The sequence below is a fragment of the Urocitellus parryii genome, chromosome 4 (genome assembly GCF_045843805.1).
Source record: "Urocitellus parryii isolate mUroPar1 chromosome 4, mUroPar1.hap1, whole genome shotgun sequence".
Classification (NCBI taxonomy): domain Eukaryota; kingdom Metazoa; phylum Chordata; class Mammalia; order Rodentia; family Sciuridae; genus Urocitellus; species Urocitellus parryii.
Window position 1 is genome coordinate 89682030 of NC_135534.1, and position 15133 is coordinate 89697162.

The 15133-nt window shown below is 38.7% G+C and overlaps 1 protein-coding gene and 1 long non-coding RNA gene across 2 annotated transcripts in view; one reads left to right on the forward strand and one right to left on the reverse strand.

The window, feature by feature from the left end:
- Positions 1–9336, reverse strand: part of Pgr (progesterone receptor) — a 74813-nt gene extending 65477 nt beyond the window's left edge. The window contains exons 1-2 of the mRNA XM_026392494.2: positions 7703–9336; positions 6479–6630 (exon numbers count right to left, since the gene is read on the reverse strand). Coding sequence (XP_026248279.2) covers positions 6479–6630; positions 7703–9336 — 1786 coding nt within the window. The remainder of the gene's footprint in view (positions 1–6478; positions 6631–7702) is intronic.
- On the forward strand, positions 9095–13689 carry LOC113185374 (uncharacterized). The gene is made up of 4 exons (XR_003301119.2): positions 9095–9179; positions 11021–11076; positions 13090–13186; positions 13617–13689. It is a non-coding gene; the product is annotated as an uncharacterized LOC113185374 (long non-coding RNA).
- Positions 13690–15133: the final 1444 nt, after the last annotated feature.

A 15133-nucleotide genomic window follows, 5' to 3' on the forward strand; every position in this document is an offset into this window, starting at 1 on the left:
CGGATCTGGTGTTTGTTGTGGGAATGTTTCCTGGTTCATACTTGGCACCTTTTTGTGTCCTCACATGGTAGAAGGGATACACAATTGCTCTTGATTCCTTTTTACAAGAGCATTTATCTTATTCATGAGGGCTTAGTTCTCATTACCTGATTACTTCCCTTTTTGGATCAGCTGTGTTTGAAAATTAAGAATTATTTGTGCTTTAGAAGGATAATGGAGACCAACACTTAATAGGAAGACTACTATATTTATGCAGCAAAATATACGAATGTTCACAGACTATCAAATGCCCTCATGGAAATTCAGAGGGCAAATTCAGGTTGTGCTGCCAAATGAATTTAAATCTTGTCGGGTATGGTTGACAAGTGACTATGACACCATTTAATGTTCGCACAGCTTTGTGGATATTAAGATAGAGAGGAATTGTAGGTCTATACCTGTTCTTGGCTCCACCTACTCTGGCTGGATTCCTTAATTCATGATGCAAAGTGATCTTGAGACTTTGACCTCAATTGCCCACCACAAGATTCATTCTTTGCTGGTCTCTTTCAACATTTAGGGCAAGTGGTATGTATATCCATTAGACAGCACTAGGCGAGCAGAGGCTAGCTGAAACTAGGAAGAACCATTGTGGAAGAAAGGGGGTGCCAGGTGGATGGGAGATTGCCACCTCCTCAGTAAACACAGTTGTCTGTGAATAATATCATTGCTTACTTTTGCACAAAATCATATATTTTATAAAGTTTTTCACATTTATAATATGGATAGCTGGCTCAATCCAAAATGCCACTGTTTTTCATTACAAGGGTGTACTATAATTTATTAATCTAACAATAACAGATATTTGGGCTATTTTCAGTTTCTCCATACTGTATCACAAATAATAAAGTAATAGAAATCCTCATAAAATATCTCTATTCCTTTCTAGAGTTTTTCTAAGGATGAAACTCTGTATAACTCCCTGTAAAATTCAGGTATAAAGGTCCATTCACCTCATAGGACTCTTACAAATATTAAATGTGTTAACACAGCAAAGGAGCTAGAACAGTGCTTGAATCTCAGTGAGGCCAATAATTTGTTAAATGAGTAAGCCTCTCGCACAATATTAGGATATGCTAGAGGAACAAACTACAATCCTGGATTGGTCTAATGGAATGCTATCGTGTGTCTTCTCTGGCTTTGATGTAACTCATGTCTAAGTATTTTCATGTGCATTTATTAACTAATTCATCTAAAAACAAAATCATTTTTAACTCATTTGTCCTTTTATAGTAATACAATAGGACTTTTTGTTTGTTTTATTTTCCTCAAGCTTTTTTGCCTGTCAAGGATGATGATATGTATGAATGTATATATGCAATCTACAATCATCTTTGTAGTTTCAAATGAACTTTGAAATGCAGTATCAATATATATCTTTGCAGTAAATAAAGTAGCGAATCAGATTATTTTGGTAGTAGGAATGAAGCTATTCACCTAGTTCATTTACAGCCATATCAAAACACCTAAATGTATTCTGGAAAGAGGAACAAGTCATGCACTAATGAGTCAGGTGCAAGAAGGACTTACTCATGTAATGTTACCTAGGCAATGCCTGGATAAGAGGATTTTGATTCTATCAAGTATTGGGTAGTGTTTAAAAGAACAAGTTAGAACAACACACACACACATATTTAAACATATACAGGGCTTCAAGTCATACGAAAAAAGTAATGGGAAGAATAGGACATACATTATGTGATACTATCTATGTCGTAACACACCTCAAACAACACATTACATACACACATGAAAAGAGACGTGAAGGTAGAGAAGAATCATAGGGAAGGGAAAACACTAGTGGAATTGATCAGAGGACATAGCCTTATTGGTAATGTTTTAATTTTTTAAAGAAGAATGTACTGCTGTGTTACTTGAGTAATTAAAGGGACTCAACGACCAGAACAAGAACAGCTATTAGCATTAGCATGGATGTCTGCTACCACTGTATCCCTCTGGTTCTTGCAGGATGTTAAAATACAAGTTCTTAAGGAGAATAAATAATTTGGGAACCCTACATAATCAAATATTGAACAGATGGTGCCAAATGTTCTGTTTGTAACTAATACTTTTTCAGTATAACAGAAGCTTGCTTCAGTGGGTTATAATGTATAATTATTTATTCATGTTAAATATTAAACTGAGAGACTTGCAGTTTGAGAAGAAATTGGCTAGCAAGTTTTGAAATGAATTTTAGAGAATTACTATATGTTTATTTTTAGGGCAATGAGAAAACTTGACACCAAATATATTCAACTATAGTATAAGAAAAACCGCATCCTTAAAAGTATTTCATTTCTATCCAGTTTCATCTGTGGCTGTTTATGATGATGTCTCTCTCATTCTAAAGACTTTCTAAGTTATCCCCAGTTTCTGAGAGGAGATCAACTTTCTAGTTGTCCAAGAACCACACAGACCCTAACCCTTCCCATACCTGCAATTAGGTATGTGTATTCAGATTGTCAAAAGGCCCCTCTCCCCTCCACTCTCCAAACTCTGCTGGAGCAGGGGCCAGACAGTGCTGAACAGTCCACACTGTTTTATTTTTCTTTGATCAGCAACTAGCATTGTGCCTGGACACTGTGGATGCTCCATAAATGAATACTCAAACTAATGTGATTAAGGTAACTAATTAGTGAATAATTAATACATGAATAAAGAATAAGGATAATATTTCAATACAATTAAAGGTCCATCAATGCCTACATAGCCTTGTGTGTTCTAAATAATACATTTCAACTATATTACAACATTTGTATAACCATTTTACTTCAAATATATTCACTACAAATACTGTTACAGAGTATAGTATCCAAATAATAAGAGCATGTCATTATCAGTTAGGATGATGGCTTCATGTAGAAAAACAGTTATTTTTAGAATACCTAGTATTTTCCTGGTACTAAGCTGGTTGGAGTGCACAAGTGGGAAATGGTTCTTTACTTCATAGTACCAGGTCACTAGCTGGCATTTATAGAACTATACTTCATTTCTTTGAAAGGCACTCAATAATTCTTGACCACTTCCCCCCCTATAAGTCTTGGTGAAGGAATGTAATTGACTCTTCAACAATTGTGTTTTGGCTAATATATTTTAAATAGACTTAGTTTGCATAAGAGTGGTCATTTTCCCCATGCCTATATCCCTTTTTCTGACTGGTATCTTTTCTCTGTTTCTTCTCTCTTCTTGGTGTCATACATAGCAAGTTAAACTCAGCTTTCCTGGGTGAGTCTCTCTCAGCTCCCACTCCTGACTTTGAAGAGAGGTGGGGAAACTGGCTCTGGGCCCCCGACTGTCTTCTCATTGCTGCCCTAAATATGAAGTAAATGTGATCCACTCTTTGTATCACACAGATCTAATTATCCCTGGTATTGCATTCTTCAGGATTCACTTTTATCTTTCTGAATGTTTCATCTCTTGGCAAACATCAACCACATTTCCTATTATGAGAGAGGAAGCATAGTGATTGCCGGCAAAGATCTGGAGTCACACCACCTGGGTTTGAAGCCTGATTGTATCACTTCTTGTGATTAAGGCAGTGTAGTGTCCTCGTTAGTAAAGTGGGAGGAATAATAATAGCAATACATATTATTAGGATTAAATGAGTTGAAACCTATTAAACAGTCACCGGCACATAGAAAATATTTTATAATTGCAGTATTATCATTATTATCCTTGGTAATACAATTATGCAAATTGTTGCCCACTGACTTACAACTTCTAGCCATTCTGGCATCCACACAGGGCTCAACTTTTAACCAGCCCATCACACAACTCTGTCTCCTTTAAGATTTCAAACCTGGTATTTGTTTCCAACTGTAAAAGCCCTTCTACTCATCTTTGTCATCCCTGAAAAATCCCAGAATCTTCTCTCTATTCCCTTGCCTTCAATCACCAAATCTCTCCCAATTTATCCAAACAATTAGCAACTTAGCTTCCCAACCTTTAACTCATATACAATTCTCTAATATGGCTCTTCAAGTCTTATCTGGGCATTTAATGAGAAAATTTAAATGTCTCATATGCATATATTTTACCTTCTGAACTCTATTGTAAACTCATTGGAGGTAGAAACATCACCAATAGAAGCTGACAACATGCTAGATATTCTTTTAAATAGCATATATGGAGTAACTCATTTAATATTTATAGCAAGCCTAAAAAAGTATCCACCATTGTTATCTTCATATTTTATCTAAGGAAGAGGGAGTTAAAGAGTACCTTTGGCATAAATCTAAGTATACCTTTAAATATATACCCCTTAGGTCTATAATAATTGCTAAGTAAATCAATTTACTCATAGAATATTATTACTTTCCTCTAGTCTGATGAATGATTTAAATACGGCCCCCAAAGGGTGTTTCAATCCAATGAAGGATTCTCTTCATTCTATACATGAACTTTATGAAGTAAATTCCAAGAATTAAGTAGCATATACCACCTATTTGCATCTTGGACTTATAGACACTGCAATTTAAAATAACCTATTTTAAAAATTTTTTTTTTTAGTTGTAGGTGATCACACAGTATCTTTATCATTATGTGGTGCTGAGACTGGAACCCAGTGCCTCACATATGCAAGACAAGTGCTTTACCTATTTTTAAACTAAGAAGCAGCTACTAACTAGTTGCGAAATTTCCAAAATCTCAGATTTATGTCTTTAAGATTTTCTTATCTATAAACAGAAGGTAGGCTAGAATAAACTGGACTTTGGAGAATCCTAAATGGGTCATTCAATTATGAAATTAAACTATTCTAAGTAGACTATAAGCATGAAAAAAATAATAATCTACAAGTGAATGTTCATTCAACCAATACCATAGTCAGTTAGGAATAGTAACTCCGGTTGCTCAACTGGAGAATGAACTTTTCCATACAAAGAACTTGCATCTGAAACTGACTATATCATATACACGGGAGAGTTAAGTTTACTCTCACTTGCCTGTGCTTTCAAGCACCCTCTTTTAACAGTGTCTCAATTAATTTAAAATGCAATTAAACTATCCTGAAGCTGATTATGTTCAATATCAGTTAAATGCACTCATCTTTTATGAAAAATACATTCTGAAAATATATAAAGCAAATACTTTTTAAATTGGTGCATAATTTTAATTTTACAGGAGGATTCATTATGTCATACTTGTACATGCACATCATTTGATCAGTCTCATTCCCTAGTACCTTTCCTTTCCCTTCCCTTCTCCCTCCCCTGATGTACTTGCTCTACTCTACTGATCTCCCTTTTATTATTATTATCATTATTATTATTGCATTTAATCACAGACACATATAGACATACATGACTGATTGTGGCATATTTGTACATGGATAGAGCATTACCAAAGTAAATAATTTTATGAAGAACTTTAAATTTTCACTTAAAGTCTCCTTAAGTGAAAATTTTCTACTCCCTTCTGCCTATAATTAAAAGCCTTTTAAATCAGAAAACTTCAGAAACAGTAAACAAAAGAACAGACATTCAAACTTTGATTCATTGAACATTGTTCATATGATCTTAGTAGTCCTCTCAACTTGTTATAAATTATACTTATTCTATATATTACAACACGGAATGATCTTTAAATACATTTTTATTTCAAACATGAATGTGTTTGGCTGCTAAAGATTTTAGTGAAGGTGGAAAGAGAAATTCACAATGTTTTCTATGAAAGATGAAGTCTGAAATATACTATTCAAGCAAATCCAAAATCATTTGATAAATATGTAATTTAAATAATTTTTAAATGGGTAGCTTTTATTAAAAGCAAAATACTTCTTTAGAAATTAAATTACAATGATGTCCAAAGTTTTCATTTGTTCAAAACAATTTGCTCCTATACTCTTACACAATTAAACATATACTAAACAGAAAGGGAACTGAATTTTATTTGGGATGACCATGTAAACATGCATAAATACACAGTACACAAATATGCATGTAATACAAGGACAACATCATGTAGATAGATTGTAAATTCAATATGTATGTATACCTATGTATGTATATGTGTTAATCTGGAATTGCATTATGTACATTCTATATATTCCTGAATATACACACATATATAAAGACACATAATTTCAACAACAACCATTGTCAATAAAAACTGTAAAGTGCTTTGCATATACAGTAGATGTATTAAAAACACCATTAAAACCAAGCTGTCCTGAAAACTAGTTATTGAACAATAGTAGCACTGGCCTCAAGATTATGATGACTCATGTCTTCTATTGAAAGTGTTAATCAAAGAGTATGAAATTATAATATCCAGTCACATTCACTACTGAGTATTATAGTAAAAATGTATTATTAAAATATCATCATATATTTTAAGTTACATAAAAATATCACTATTTCTTAGAAGCAAGGGATAATTACAAAGATGGTCTCCATTGACAATTAAGTCAATAATAAAGAATCAGGAAAAGGAAGCCTACCTTCCATTGCCCTTTTAAAGAAGACCTTGCAGCTCCCACAGGTAAGGACACCATAATGGCAACCTGATGCTTCATCCCCACAGATTAAACAAATCTTCTGAGGTAGTGATTCAAAGTTGTACTGTGGGCTCTGGCTTGCTTCTGAATCTGGCCTTGAAATGCAAAACAAAATACTCCATTTATTTTTTTGGTGTACTGCTATCTGATACTAAGTGTTTTTAAAACCAGTATTGATGAGGTTAAAGGGGATTTTAAAATATAACACCATTATACACACTTGAAAGACATGCAAACTAAACATGATATAATAGACTCACTATAATTAGATTCACTAAACTTGCAAATTATTGACCATTCATCAGTAGTACCAACCTCAAAGAATGATAGTGTATCAATTTATGTTTAGGAAAGCTAAACTCTATTAGTTAAACAGAAATCTTTCTACAGAACTCCTTTTCTATATAAGGAGCAATTCAGTTTCTGACAAAATAAAATGTTATACCCTTCCTGTATGCTGTGTAACAATAAACATGTTTGACTTTAAGTTCAACAGAACTTAGCAATGCTTTTGCTTAAAGTTTTGAAAACTTAACTCTGTGTGTGTATACATGTGTGAGCCAGCGAACACATAGACACAAGTATTGTTCAAGACATTCACACTATTTTGCTTATTTGCAGCAGGAAAGTCTACAAACCAAGGATTCTTTTTCTTTTACCTTCCTTCAGTATATAAATAAAAATGTTCTTGAAAACATAGTAGAGAATCCGAAACACTATTAGAGTATTGTGCACTGTAATGATTGACATATAAATACACAATTAAAACATTACGCTTATAATTAATTTTCATTTTGAGATTCATATGAAAATTGAGCCTTTAACGTGTACAAATCCCTAAGGTGTTTCTGCTTTGGGTTCTGGCCAGCCACTCTTCAAGTCCCACCCCTCCCAGGGAAACTGCCTTAGCTCTTCTCCAGTAAACACAATGCCAGTAATGGTCCTTCTTCCCCCCAAATGGCATATTCTGTGCCCCTTTGTGTCCCCAAAAGAGTAATGAGAAGAGTAGGACAAACTGCCCTTGTGCCAGATCCCTGTTGCCCACCCCCCCCCCAGGCCACCCAGGGGGAAGGGAGCCCTATGCTGCAGAAGGGAGGCTGACAGTGTTAAGCCACCAAGAGCGCTACTTTGCGAACATGCCAGGCGCACCCAGCGCAAGGTCCTCACCTCAGGTAGTTGAGATACGGTGGGTAGACCTGTGGCAGGCCTTCCTTAAGCACAGTGGTCTGGTAGCCGAGCTGCGGCAGCCCGTTGAGGCTCAGTGGAGGGTAGAGCGCAGGTGGCGGCCCGGTGGCGGTAGCAGAGGCGGAGGTGGAGGGCAAGCCCTCTCTTGGGAGTAGGCAGGCGCCAGCGGCTGGAGGCTTACAGGGCAATGGAGCAAATGGGCCCTGCTGGGGCGGCGCGCCCTCTGCTTTATACAGGATGCACTCCAGGGTCGACCCCGAGGAGGACGCCGACGAGACTGTGGCACTGGCGGATGTGCTCACCACCGCGGCTTCCCCGGGTTTGGATGAGGGAGCTCGCGGCGGCGGCGCCAGTGGGAAATCCGGAAAGGTGGCAGAGTTGGCACTGGCCACTAGGTACCGACGCGGGGATCGCACGGCGGCCTCCGCGCCTTCCTCTTCCTCCTTGATCTTCAGGGCTGGAGGCTGGAAGTCGCCATAGAGAGGGAATGTGTCATCTTTGGGTTCGGAGTCCGGCGGGTATGTGCAGTCAGGGAAATCACCGCAAGGAACCGGAGTGGACGAGGCCGAGGGCGAGTCCCGCGGCGGGGCAAAGGCACTGGGAGCCGCTGCCCCGCTGTCGTAACATTCCCCTTCCAGCAGCTGCCGGGTTCGGGCGGCCAGGATGGCATGGTTGAGGGGCAGGATAGGCACGTGGATAAAATCCACCACTGTGGTGGCCAGCGGGGAGCGCCCGGGCGTCACCGGCGCATCTTGCTCTGCCAAGGCGACTCTAGGCGCTGAAAAGCGGGAATCTTCCTTCGGAACAAGGGTGACGCCTCCTGCAGCCGCTCCAGGCGCACTGGGTGCGACTCCTCCTCCGGCCGCTGTGCCTCCCAGAGCCCGAGGTTTGCCCTTCAGAAGTGGACCGGTGGAGCTCTCGGACTCGGGGCCATCCTCCTCCACCACCTCCGCCGCAGCAGCTAGCTGCGGAGATGGCTTCACCGAGGCCCCGGGCCAATGGGGACTTCCAGAGGTCGGGAGCAGCAACTGCCGGGATGGTGACAGGCCCCTAGGCAGCACCTTATGGACTGTTCCTGTCCCAGAGGAGCAGTCTCCAGACTTGCTCTCAGGCCGGTTCATGAGCGGGGCCAATACCCCCTTTGTACCGGAGGCACTACGGGGGTCCTCGGGGAGTTCTGGGCCAAATAGAAACCAAGGGCTGGTGGCCTCGCAAGTGGGAGGGCTGGCTTGGCTCTGCCCGGGCCCCGAGGGCGCCAGAAGCGTGTCCAAAACACTGTCCAGCAGCCCGCTGTCCTTTTCTGGGACTCTAGAGTTGCAGTTTCCTGTACCCCTTGTGGCTTCAACTCCCGAGTACGCGCCCTCCACCTCTGACGGCGACTGCTGATCCAGCGTCTTCCGGTCTGGGGGATCCTGACCCTGGCACGACCTAGGGTAGAGCAGACCTTCCAGGGAGATGGGTATGGCCGAAACTACAGGCGAAGTGTCTGAGGTCTGGGTTCCCTGGAACGGGCCAGCGTCCGGACGACCCAGCAGGGGGGATTGGACCTCGGTGGGCGAGGGAGCGCAGCCCGCTGCGTGGGGAGCCCGGGGATTCTTTGCCTTCAGCTCAGTCATGACGACCTGAACTCCCCTTTTCTCCACCCCTGTCTTTAGGGAGGAGGGAAAGGGGAAAGAGGAGGGGGTGTCGGTAATATAGGGGCAGAGGGAGGAGAAAATGGGTGTCAATTTGGCTGGATTGGGGTGAGGGGGATCTCCACCTCCTGAGTCTGGAGGGGCGGCGCTGGTCAGCTCCTGCCCTGGCCTTCCATCCTGTGGTCAGTCAGAGGAAGGGTGGCGGTCGTTTCGTTCCTGCAGCAAGTGAGGAGAGCAGGAAAAGGTAGTTTGTCTCCTAGTTGGGAGAGTTTTCCAAGAGAGTTCTCTGACTTCTGTTCCTGGACGGGAGACGCAGAGTAACGCATAAGTCCATCACTGGTTAGGCTGCAGCTGAGAAAGCAATTCAATTACACAAGATTCTGTCTTTCAACTATCCCTGATTGCGTTGTACTGCCCTTCTCTCTAAAACTCCAGGGCTATATACATAGACTTTTCAGTACAGCTCATCTCAGACATGCTTCTGCCGGTTCCCTACTGCAGATGACTGTCCTCTCTAAGGCTGTCCCAGTTCTCAGCGGTGCGGGAGGACGAGCCGCCTTTCGTTGCAGATTCCACTCAATGCCAAATGAAGCTAGTTCTCATTGCGAATGCTATCCACATACCAGAATCCTCACACTCAACTACTACCAAGGCTTTAACCCAATGACAGGTGTAGGCTGGCTCCAAGGCTTCCTAACAACGCCTCCTTGGTCTAGTGAAGCCCGCCCAAAGCCCCTCCCTACCCAATTCCCTACCAGATTTGAAACTATGAAGTTGGTATTTACACCCACTAGATTGAATTCCTCCGTGAATAGCAGGTGCTTTGGGATGGAACCTCATAAGCATATTAGATTTTGCACCACCAATTAAGAATTATGCCAATGTAATTGGAAAAACGGATAGAGTCTGTTAGAAATAAAATTTTGAGGACCATTTCAGGATTTCAAGTTTTGTAAAGAATTAACATAATTTGGGAGTGGAAGATAATTAGTAACTTTTCTCTACCTGTTCAGGAAGTTCAGATGTTGATTGCCATATATGGGTTGTTCTAAGAAATGTGTTCCAGTTTTTAATAAATATCAATTTAAGGAAAGTTTTCTTTGGTTTTAGCTGATACTCCTCTACTACATTATGAGATCTATGGTAGAGATGTTGAATGGTACTTTCTTGCCTCAATATTCTTATTCTTAAAAATAATTATCTTTGAAACTGTAAAAATAGATCTCTGTCTGGCAGGGTGGTGCATGCCTATAATCCCAGCTACTTTGGAGGATGAGGCAGGTGGAATGCAAGTTTGATGCCAGCCTCCACAATTTAGTGAGACCCTATCTAAAAGTAAAAAGGGCTAAGAATATAGCTCAGTGGTAGAGTTCCCTTGGTTCAGTCATAGTACCACAAAAATAAATAAATAATAAAATATATCACCTCTATACTAAAATATATCACCTTTAAATTCATGAAGATGCCGTAGAAAGAGGAGATCGTATTGCAATATATACTTCAGATACAGAGTCATAAACCAACAATATCTGGTAAACCCAAGGTCATTAAACATCCTGACATCACCTTAAATATATCCTGTTCAAATCAGTTAATCATTTGGAAACTTTCTTTGAGAATGTGGAGGTGCTAGCTATGCTAATTTCTCAAAGTTTTTCCCACTTAGGTATAGAGAATACAGTGGATGACTCCCAGATTCCAAGATGAATGAAGGTGATAGAGGTAAGAATACTTGAGGAGGGGCTACCTGAGCGATAAATAAAACTTTATCAAAACCACTGGGTTTTGGACTTGATTGTTCCAATGATTAGTTACTCTAAATAAAAATTAGTTAACTCAGATAAGTAAAAATTATCTAGGTAAAGAGAAGTCCAGGAAGCAGATATTAGATGTTAACAAGGCACCAAATAGGAAACTATAATACGGCTAATGTAACAGGGCCATAATAGATAGAGCATGAATTAAGTGTGGGAAGGAAGTAGATAAGGCTGGAGAGATGATCTAATTTATTATTATGAACACTCCTGGGTTTTTTTTTTTCAGACTTTCTTCATTCCAAGCCATCTTAAAATAATTGGCATGCTTTATTGAGATATAATTTAGATACCATACAGTTCACCTACTTAGAGTGTACAATTCAGTGTTTTAACAAACATATTCTTTACCACCATCAGTTTTAGAACATTTATATAACCCTAAAAATTATTCTCACTCTTTAGTAGTTACCCCCATATTCTGCCTCCCCAAATGTCCTAGCAGCCACTAATCTACATTCTGTCTCTATGGATTGGCCTATTTTGGACATTTCATACAAATAGATTATTCCATATGTGATATTTTTTACTGATTTATTTAATTAAGTATGTTTTCAAGATTTATCCATATTGTACATGTATTAGTACTTCATAACTTGGTTGTTGTCAATTGATATTCCATTTTGTAGATATACTACATTTTATTTATCCATTTTTAAGTTGTTGGACTTTTTAGTTGTTTTCACTTCTTGGTTATCATGAAAAGAGCTGTTATGAAAAGTCATGTATAAGTTTTTGTGCAAACCTGTTTTCATTTCTCTTGGTTATATACTTAGGACATGAATGGCTGGGCTGGGTTAAATGATAACCCTACATTTAACATTTTGAGGAACTGCTAGACTGTTTTTCAATGGTGCTAAACATTTTACATTTCCACCTGCGGTTTATGAGGATTTTAACTGCTCCACATCTGTTTTATTATCCCTATGCAACCCCACCAGTACATGGAGTGGTATCACACTGTGGTTTTAGTTTGTTTTTCCTTGATAGCTAATGCCATAGAATCTGTAGAATTAGTAGAATCTAGACAAAATTGCTATGTAGTCTTCTAAACGCTTTACATGTGTTAACTTATTTAATCCTTCAACTTCCCATGGAAATAGGTACTACTATCCCATTACATAATTGGGAAAATTGAGGTACAGAGTTTTCAAAATTATTAAAATAGTAAGTAACAGAGCCAGATTTGAACCCAAGCAATCAAATGACAGCCTTCTTATGAATGTAACTTTGAATGCCAGATGGCTTGGGTCTTGGTTTCCAGGTTACTGCCATAAAATTAATACTTGGCCTCATTTTTAATTTGACAAACTATATTTGGATTAATTTTGGTTGGTTACAAAAAAGTTCTCTCAAGCATACTGTTTAACTAGGTTGTTTCCATAAGAACGAAAATCTTCAAGTGGGAAAACAATAATAAAGATTCCCAACATGTACTAATACACCATTATTCCATGAAATTTGGTGCTGGGTGATTGGAATTATTGATACAGGAACTCCACAAGTATATGAATCTTTGAATGAAACAAAATCCATCAGTTAGATTCAGGTGATATGGGGCTAACACCAAATATTCCTGAGGATGACTTTTGTTTTGGAGAAGAAAATATAAACTTAAGAATTTTTTCCTATAATTTTAAAAGGGGAGTTTTATTAAGGCCTAATTGTCATGTGATAAGATACATACATTTAAACTGTATAATTTTTAAAGTTTTAGATGTAAATTCTCAGCATGAACAGGAAAATAAATATATCCTTTGCCTCCAAAAGTGTTCTCATGTCACTTTTTATTTGTTTATCCATTTATCTATTTGTTTGTTTATCTTTTCATTTTGTGCTACTGGGGATTAAACCCAAGGGTGCTTTACTACACAGAACTACATCCCTAGCCTTTTTATTTATTTATTTATTTTTGAAACAGGTCTCACTATGTTGTGGAGAACTGGAACTTGTGATCTTGCTGCCTCAGCTGCCGGAGTCCCTGGGATTCCCGATGACTGCAATGGCTGGGATTGCAGGTGTGCACCACCATGCCTGCCCATGCCACTTTTCAATCCTGTCATATTGCTCTTTCCATCCCTTCTCTCTACTACCCCAGTTACTCCCCCAGCAACCACTAATCTGCTTTGTTACTATATATTAGGTTTTAAAGATTCGTATCTGATTTACTAAACATTATTTTAAATAATATTAAACACATCTTAAAGATGTGTTTACTTCAGATTTTTTATTAATAAACTTTTAGAACAGTTTTAGATTTTTTGAAAAATTTGAGCGATAGTACCAGGTGCCCAAGTATCTTCACAGGGTTTCCTGTTATTGACATCTGTATTAACAAAGCATATGTGTTATAATTAATGAACTAATGTTGGTAAATTGTAATTAATTTACATCCGTAGGATATTCAGATTTCCTTAGTTTTAATTTAAGGTCCATTTTCCTTTCCAGGATCCAATCCAGAACATCACATCTCATTGTCCTCAAGTCTCCTTTTTTTGGCTGTAAAAGGTTTTTTTTTTTTGGACTTTTTCTATATTTCATGACCTTGACAGTCCCGAGAAGTATTATAGAATGACTCTGTAAGTAGTCTGTGGTTCTTTGTTTTGGAGAAGAAAATAAAAAAGTTTAAGTGCCATATTCATTATACCATATTATCAATATATCCCGTCAATGTGATCTATGACTGTCAGTATTGATCTTAATCACTGGGCTGAAGCAGTGTTTGTCAGGTTACTCCACAGCAGTTATTAATTTTCTCTCCTTCCATACTGTACTCTTTAAAGGAAGTCACAATGAATCACTTAAAAGAGTGTGGGGGAGTAGGTAGCCTTTTCCTCTGGGGTGGAGTAAACTACAAGACTTATTTGGAATTCTGCAGGAAAGATTTATGTTTTCTCCCTGTTTACTACTTTATTCAGTCTTTTACTTATGCCACTATGGATTCATTTTGTTGCTCAAATTGTTCCAGCTTAGAATATTGGGAGTTCTTATTTGTATCTATAATGGTTTGAACCTTAAATGTCTACCAGAAGTTCATGTGTTGAAGGCTTCATTCCCACCCAGTGGTGTTTTTGAGAGGTGGTGGAAACTTCAGGAGATGGGGCCCATTGGGAGGAACTAGGTCATTAGTGATGTGCACTTTTCTTCCTGGGTGCCGTGAAGTGAGTAGCTTTGCTCTGCCCCATGCTTTGCCACAGAACAATGGAGCCATGAACTGAAACTTCTGAAACTGTAAGCCCAAACGAATCCTTCTAACTTTAAAGTTGATCACCTTAGGCATTTTGTCACAGTGATGGAAAGCTAACCAATATAGAAAATTGGTACTGAGAAATGAGGTCATTGTTGTGACTATACCTGATACTGTGGTTCAGAAGACTTTGGAATTGGTTTGTGGGAGGAGTTTGGAAAAGTTTGGAGAAGCAAGCTAGAAAAGTTATAATGCTGTAAGTGGAGTTTAATTAAGTGGGTGATTCTGATGGAGGCTCAGAAGACAAGTGTGATGATAGGAATGGAAAGGTTTCAGATGGAAATGTGAATTCTATTGGTATTTTTAGTAAAGGCCATTCATGTTACATTCTGACAGAGTTTAAAAAGCCTGTCTATATTTTGTTGATACTGAGACTTTGTAGGAGTTTGAGTTTAAAAGTGATAAACTAATTAATCCAGTGGAGGACATTTCAAGGCAGCACAGCATGCAGACAGTGGCAGAACTATTACTGGCTGCATTTAGCAGGTATTCAGTGAGAATAAGTAAAAACTAAAATAAAAATAAATAAATAAAAATAGTAGAATGAAAATATTTGTACAACTTTCAGTTTGGCCAGAAAAGGAGCATGTTTAAAGTTGCAGCCAAAGAGAGTGTGGTTGCTGAAGAGATCAATGTTATTAAACAGAAACTATTTTTCACTGGTTCAATAGGAAAGATGCTTTGAGAGCATCTCAGGAATTAGCAAGACTCCACCCAT